Raw genomic sequence first — 7,500 nt, forward strand, 5'->3', positions numbered from 1 at the left:
CACACAGGTCTGTAAACACTCACACACACACACAGATCTGTAAACACACACACACACACACACACAGGTCTGTAAACACACACAGGTCTGTAAACACTCACACACACACACAGATCTGTAAACACTCACACACACACACACACACACACACACACAGGTCTGTAAACACTCACACACAAGTCTGTAAACACACATACACACAGGTCTGTAAACACTCACACACACAGGTCTGTAAACACTCACACACAAGTCTGTAAACACACATACACACAGGTCTGTAAACACTCACACACACAGGTCTGTAAACAGTCTCTCACTCACACGCACAGGTCTGTAAACACTCACACACAGGTCTGTAAACACTCACACACAGGTCTGTAAACACACACACAGGTCTGTAAACAGTCTCTCACTCACATGCACAGGTCTGTAAACACTCACACACAGGTCTGTAAACACACACACAGGTCTGTAAACACACACACACACACACAGGTCTGTAAACAGTCTCACACACACACACACACACACACAGGTCTGTACACACTCACACACACACAGGTCTGTAAACAGTCTCTCACTCACACACACAGGTCTGTAAGCACTCTCACTCACTCACACACACACATGTCTGTAAACTCTCACTCACACACACACACAGATCTGTAAACACACACACTCACACACAGGTCTGTAAGCACTCTCTCTCACTCACACAGGTCTGTAAACACTCACACAGGTCTGTAAGCACTCTCACTCACACACACACTCTGTAAACACACACAGGTCTGTAAACACTCTCTCACTCACACACACACACACACACACACAGGTCTGTAAACTCTCTCTAACACACACAGGTGTGTAACTGAGGAGTTTATTCTATACACTGGGCCTTTTCTCAGGTTGCTGACTGCTTCCTATGTAGATATAAAATTAGGCGGATTCCGCGTCTGATTTTTGTTGTCCGACCATAAACACGTGGTTTAAATGACGCACAGACAGAGACATTAAACACGTTCAACTCTTCCCGCCATGAACGCTTCGTTCTGCACAGAATCCTGCACCCCATTTCCGCTTCCGGTTTCAATCCCGTTGGATAAATCGGAGAAAGCTGCTGTTACAAATCATTAACATTTTATCCCATATTACTGTAATTAATTTAGAGATATAGAGAGTGTTAATTGTAGAAGTTAATTTGCGGAATGTGGTGACGTCATCGGATCTTTAATTTTTTACTAAAAATGACCTTATAATCCTTCAGCAGTGTTTTAGTTCCTGAGCTACTGATGCTAACGCCTCAGAGTGGTTTTAAAACAGGCGGCTACAACAGTTACCTATGAAGGGTCCTAAAGGGTGCAGGCTGTTTTTAGGAGGCAGAATCCGGTGTAACACCTGAAATGTTGACGATCCTTTAGTAATATTTGGGAATAAAGGTCAAATAAAAGGTATAAAGTGGGCGGTAACATTTTAATATATAATTATAAAATATAATTTGCCTATAAAATAAATGTAGCCCTTTATTTAAATGAATGTTTATAATGTTAAAATATAAAAGTGTGTAAAAAAAACAAAAAAAAAACAAACAGGAAACAATTTAATATTTTTTAGTGTAATATTTTAGTTAAATTTTACTCCAAAAATTACACAAATATATCAGAGAATATTTGTTGATTATACTGATTAATAACAAGGAATTATGGAGTAATGAGAATCAGAGCAAATTATTGATAACAGGGTTTAATTAGGTTATACATTATATATTTATACACACATACACACACACACACACACACATACACACACACACACACACATATATATATATGTATGTATGTTTGTGTGTGTCAGGTGTGTGAGTTGGTGCTGGATAACTGTCGTTCTGATGAGGGGAAGATTGAGGGTCTGACGTCTGAGCTTTTGAATCTGGAGTATCTCAGTCTAATTAACGTGGGTCTGACATCAATATCCAACCTTCCAAAACTGCACAAACTCAAGAAGGTGAGAGCACGCACACACACACGCACACACACACTCTGTTTGTTTTGTAAACATTTGTTTAACCATGTGTGTGCGTGTGTGTAGTTCGAGCTGAGTGATAACTGGATCTCAGGAGGTCTGGAGATTCTAGCAGAGAAAGTGCCCAACCTCACATATCTCAACCTGAGCAGCAACAAACTGATGGACCTGCGCATGCTGGAGCCGCTGGTGAGCCATGAGCTCTGATCATTTACCCATCAGGAGCTCAGATCTCTCTCAGGATCATAAGGTATTAGAGACTATAATGCTGCTGCTGTGTGTTTTCTAGAGGGATCTGCCCCATCTGAAGAGTTTGGACCTTTTTAACTGTGAGGTCACGACCCTGGATGATTACAGGGTGAGTGTGTTTAAGCTCCTTCCCCAGATTACCTACCTGGATGGTTATGACCTAGAGGACCAAGAGGAGAGTGATGAGGATGCAGAGGGAGGTGATGAGGATGAGGATGAAGGTGTGAGCATAACACACACAGGGACTAATACACTGTTGTATCAGGTTGAAGGTCAGCAAGCAGAATGAATAATCTATTATTTCTAATGTACAGTGAATTCGTCGGAGGAGGATGAAGATGAGGATGAAGAGGATGATGAGGCAAGTGGAGAGGAGGTAAAGCTTTATTCACCTCTGACACATACATGTGAGCACACACACTCATTGTCTCACTTTTGCTTGGTATTTCTGTTGCTCTTTCAGGAGGAAGACTCTGGTCAGGAGGAGGAGGAGGTTGATGAGGAGGAGGTTGATGAGGAGGAGGAAGGTCAGGTCAGGTCAGGTATAGTTGTTTCCACACACACCCCTGTGCTCTCTCACTCACACATACTGATGTTTGTTTGTTTGCAGATGAAGATGAGTGTAAAGGTGAAAAGAGGAAACGAGACTGAGGAAGATGAAGATAATTTAGTTTGTGGTTTTTCTGTGATGCATTGTTGATCAAACAGGTGTTATTTTTTAAATCCCACTGTCTTTTATACTCGTCCATTTTGTTTGGCTTTGTAAATAAAAAATGTGTTTTCTAATTGACCCTGTGTGTGCAGACCCTGTGTGTGTGTGTGTGTGTGTGTGTGTGTGTAGACCCTGTGTGTACGTGTTCCACTCACCATCTCAGACTTGCAGCTTGCTTTTAAATGAAATAAGATGAGAATTTTCAGACTAAACAGATAAAACTCCACAAGAACAAATTGGAAACCGATAAGTGACATTTAATGTGTTGTCATTAATAAACAGATGTACAGAGAACAAAAGGCCACCAGGTCCTGAGGAACAGGGAACATGAGGTAGTGTTTGTGTGACCACACCACAGTAAGGGCTTCACTCGTCTCCATCCACAAGCAAAACAAGGAGGTCAGAATTGTGATACGTTTAGACTTGTGTTAATGTCTGCAACGAGTTTGTTCCTGGAACATGTCCCTGTGAACCAGCTGTTACTATGGAAACAACAAGGTGTGTGTTATATCTGCTCTTTAACGCACACTTAACACAAACGGTCAAGAGCTATTTGTTCTTTACACCAAAAAGAAATGTGATGATAACTTAGTAATATATATAGTATTGTATAGTAATAAACATTTAGCCTTGAATGATTGGTGCTTATTTTACTGCACACACGCACACACACACACACACACACACACACACACACACACACACACACACACACACACACAGGGACTGTAGATAAGAGTGTGAGTTTATTATAAAACTGTACTCTACACACGGCTGAAACACAAACCCATACAAAAATAAACACATCACAATCTCTGTGACTTATTGCTTAGGCTGGTCTCTCTAACGCTAACACACCATCACACACACACACACACACACACACACACACACACACACACACACACACACACACACACACACACACTAAAACACCCAACCCCCAGTGAAGTGAGCCTGCATAGACATAGCAGCTGTTGCATACACACAAACACTACTCGTCATCCTCATCATCCTCCTCCTCGTCTTCGTCGTCATCTTCATCCTCATCTTCATCGTCTTCATCATCAGCCTTGACCATAGCTTTCTTCGTGGAGCCTGCAGGTCGGCCTGGTCCCCGTTTGGGAGCTCCGCCCCCGGCACCACCCTTTGCACGATACTCAGCAATGTCCTACAGGAAACAGGAAGTAGAGGCACAGGTGAGTGTTATAAACATGCTACATATGACTGAAACATCAGCACTATCTGCCCTGGTCTCTCTTAGGACTTCACTTTTTAAAAGCTTTTGATAAAAGACAAACACACAGGTTGTGTTTTTCACCTTCTCGTATTTCTGGCGCAGAGCGGCTGCCTTCTGTTCGTAGGGCGTGCGGTCTTTGGGACTCTGTTTGGCCCACATGGCAGCCAGCTTCTTGGCGAGATCACCGATAGTCAGGCCGGGGTACTCGCCCTTCACGGTCGGCCTGTGCTCTGAGCAAAAGACGAAGAACGCCGACCTGAACGGAGGAGGAGAGAGGCGGGGTTATGCAAATGACATACTGTGTATATATCTTATAACTAATATGTAAATGAGCTCAAAATGACAGAAGAGCAATCTGTCTGTTCCTCACACTATTCTGAGTACAGATAAAGATTTGTGTGTATAAAATGATGGGATTCACACGTACGGGGGACGTTTGGGAGCATTGGGGTCCTTCTTCTTCTTCTGCCTTCCCATGCCTTTGGGGGGAACGTAATTCATCATCTCCCGATCGTATCGGTCTTTATCGGCCTTCGCCTGGTCTTCAAACTTCTTCTTCTCAGTAGCAGCTAGAGTCTAAACACAAAAAGCTGTGTAACACCCAGTTAACCACACACACACACACACACACACACACACACACACACACACACACACACACACACACACACACACACACAGGTGTGTCTCTCCCAATGTCTCCCCACACATGTCTCCACACACACGTCTCCACACACACCTTCCATCGCTCAGAGCAGGTCTTGGAGAACTTGGCGAAGTTCACTGTGGTTCCTGGGCTCTTCTTCTTGTGTTCCTCACGACATGACAGAACGAAGAATGCGTAGGATGAAGTCCGACCTTTCGGTTTATTCACATCTTTCACCATGGCTGCAACATAAACAACACAAAATATCATAAATCTGTATGTAATACATGCAAGACCAGTTCTGTTACAGTGCAGTAGATGTTAGTTCTCAGTATGACTAATTTAATTGGTGCAGATATATTTACAGTTAACTGTTATATTTGACTCCATGTTCATTTGTTTCTTAGCATTTTTACTTTTCTATGCTGTAAAACTATACGTTTGTTTTAGATCATGTCACATAAATAAACATACATGGTATGACGTAGTGAAGTGTGTTTTATGTGTGTATTGTATAGTATAGTGTTATTTATGTGTGTATTGTATAGTATAGTGTTATTTATGTGTGTATTGTATAGTATAGTGTTATTTATGTGTGTATTGTATAGTATAGTGTTATTTATGTGTGTATTGTATAGTATAGTGTTATTTATGTGTGTGTTGTATAGTATAGTGTTATTTATGTGTGTATTGTATAGTATAGTGTTATTTATGTGTGTATTGTATAGTATAGTGTTATTTATGTGTGTATTGTATAGTATAGTGTTATTTATGTGTGTATTGTATAGTATAGTGTTATTTATGTGTGTATTGTATAGTGTTATTTATTTATTACACAGGTGTAATATATATACACACACACGTTTAATATATACACACACACACACACACACACACACACACACAGTAACCAGTGTGAGTCCCTAGTCATATGTACACTGTATGGAGTGTCACCACGCCTACAATTATTTTCTAAAACCGCTTAAATCTTGATCATTATGCATGAACAGATCCACTTCAGTAGCCTGCTGTGGACAGTTAGCATCAATGCTAACCAGAACAATGGCGCCTCCATTTTCTTTCCCGCTTAATCCTACACCATCACATCTTTCCCACTGAGTCCAGACGAATCCCACCTTTCTGCGCCAGGATTGGCCAATTTATCACGAGTACGACGTTCTAGCCAATCACATCACAGTAGGCGGGATCATGCAGACCAATCAGAGGTCAGTAGACCAGATTTGTCGGGAAATGGCTGAGGTAAAATAACACTGTTCTTTTCTCTGTGGAAAATATTATTATTTTAATGATTTGGAAATAATAACAATAATAGTAAAAGACATATAAAACGGCCCTCTACTGTGTTCGTGGGTTTGGATATTTAAGTTATTTAGTGAAAAAATAAAAGGTTACTGAAACATAAAACCGCCCCCCATCTCCCCCCACAGCCCCCCCACGTCTAAACAGCTTAAAATGCAGAAAAACAGAACTACTAACACTGAGCGATTAATTATTTAAACTCAATTAACTTCACAAACTTAAGAAGACCCAATATTCTGGATATCGAACGTTACACAGCCTTTAAAACAAAAGCAATAATTGAGATTAGCTATTTAAATACGGATATTACAGACAATTACACAAACTCGTTATAACAAATGTTACATGTTCATAAACGCTTTAAATAAATAACACAATCCACACAAATACCTGCTGCGGTCTCTCACTCCACTCCACTACTGTTTATGTTCTTCTGCGTAGATACGCTAGTGAACAAGCCCCGCCCACTTACTCAGCTTCCATTGGCTAAACCTTCATATCCCAAATCCAAATATCCAATCAACAGCCCGCGCTTCAGATTCTTTAGCCGATTGGTTTAAAATCTAATAATATTACTATTATTTTTTCACCTTTTTAATGATTTTTATTATTTGTTTCACTTTATTCTTTCCTTATTATTGTTATTTATTATTATCAGTCACTGTCATCGTATATTTTTCCTATTTAAATGTATATTTTTTGCTCACTTTCTAAATTTGTTTAATGTTTTATTATTTTTTGTCTTATTTTTAAAGTCAGTGTGAATTTTTTTAATTGTCAATGTTGTCAATTTTAAACTGAACCATTTGTACTGAGCTCGAACTGTTCCGCACGGTTTCCCAAAGGCGCAGCACACAGTTTGGCCTGTAGGTGGCGATGCAGCGCAGTGTAACTGCACAGGTGCGTCTCTCCAGCAGGCGGCAGTGAGGAGCAGCTTCGGTTTATTTAACACTAGTGAAGAAGTATTGTTTACGCGCTTTTTAAACGCACTCGTATCACTGTTGTGTTTATTTTTACTAGAAGATAAAAAACTGCATTAATAATGAGTTAATAACACGTTTATTACTAAAGGAACTGTAACGACTTCTGTACGTGCTTCCTGTTGGAGATGGAGGAGTTTATAGAGCATTATAAACACTACAGCACAGGGGTAATAACCTCAATCAGTATATTATATTATATTATCTCATATTTATATTATATTATACTATATTACATTATATTATTATATTATATTTATATATTACTTATATGTATTATATTATGTTATATGATAGTATATTATTTTGTATTTTTTTTATTATATTTTGTTAT

General features: G+C 39.8%; 3 protein-coding genes across 15 annotated transcripts in view; 2 read left to right on the top strand and 1 right to left on the bottom strand.

Moving 5' to 3' along the window:
• LOC113653058 (putative acidic leucine-rich nuclear phosphoprotein 32 family member C) overlaps window positions 1–3,897 on the top strand; it is a 4,448-nt gene extending 551 nt beyond the window's left edge. Inside the window, exons 2-6 of one of the 5 annotated variants that reach the window (XM_027162486.2) lie at window positions 1,852–2,001; window positions 2,086–2,208; window positions 2,309–2,489; window positions 2,583–2,810; window positions 2,879–3,897. In XM_027162486.2, coding sequence (XP_027018287.1) covers window positions 1,852–2,001; window positions 2,086–2,208; window positions 2,309–2,489; window positions 2,583–2,810; window positions 2,879–2,919 — 723 coding nt within the window. In that variant the 3' untranslated portion in view covers window positions 2,920–3,897. Of the gene's footprint in view, window positions 1–1,851; window positions 2,002–2,085; window positions 2,209–2,308; window positions 2,490–2,582 lie in introns of all 5 variants that reach the window. The other 4 variants (XM_047807570.1, XM_027162485.2, XM_027162487.2 and 1 more) reach the window with 4 other exon arrangements.
• On the bottom strand, window positions 3,222–6,697 carry hmgb2b (high mobility group box 2b). 4 transcript variants are annotated; one of them, XM_047807571.1, is made up of 7 exons: window positions 6,577–6,664; window positions 6,003–6,149; window positions 4,960–5,108; window positions 4,648–4,796; window positions 4,302–4,476; window positions 3,970–4,151; window positions 3,222–3,462 (listed from the first exon to the last, which is right to left on the bottom strand). In XM_047807571.1, exons 3-6 carry the CDS (start codon window positions 5,104–5,106, stop codon window positions 3,975–3,977), a joined length of 648 nt encoding a protein of 215 aa, XP_047663527.1. In that variant the 5' UTR covers window positions 5,107–5,108; window positions 6,003–6,149; window positions 6,577–6,664; the 3' UTR covers window positions 3,222–3,462; window positions 3,970–3,974. The 4 variants fall into 4 exon arrangements, with proteins under 4 accessions (XP_047663527.1, XP_027018297.2, XP_027018298.2 ...); XM_027162496.2 differs by lacking the exon at window positions 3,222–3,462 and having other exon boundaries at window positions 3,708–4,151; XM_027162497.2 differs by lacking the exon at window positions 3,222–3,462 and having other exon boundaries at window positions 3,708–4,151; window positions 5,922–6,149.
• A 327-nt stretch (window positions 6,698–7,024) lies between these two features.
• Window positions 7,025–7,500, top strand: part of ctc1 (CTS telomere maintenance complex component 1) — an 11,792-nt gene continuing 11,316 nt past the window's right edge. For 4 of the 6 annotated variants that reach the window (XM_047807562.1, XM_047807563.1, XM_047807564.1 and 1 more), the window contains exon 1: window positions 7,120–7,336. In XM_047807562.1, the coding sequence (XP_047663518.1) occupies window positions 7,295–7,336 (42 nt within the window). In that variant the 5' untranslated portion in view covers window positions 7,120–7,294. Of the gene's footprint in view, window positions 7,087–7,117; window positions 7,337–7,500 lie in introns of those variants that run through there. The other 2 variants (XM_047807561.1, XM_047807568.1) reach the window with 2 other exon arrangements.

This window comes from Tachysurus fulvidraco, chromosome 23 (assembly GCF_022655615.1).
Source record: "Tachysurus fulvidraco isolate hzauxx_2018 chromosome 23, HZAU_PFXX_2.0, whole genome shotgun sequence".
NCBI classification, from domain to species: domain Eukaryota; kingdom Metazoa; phylum Chordata; class Actinopteri; order Siluriformes; family Bagridae; genus Tachysurus; species Tachysurus fulvidraco.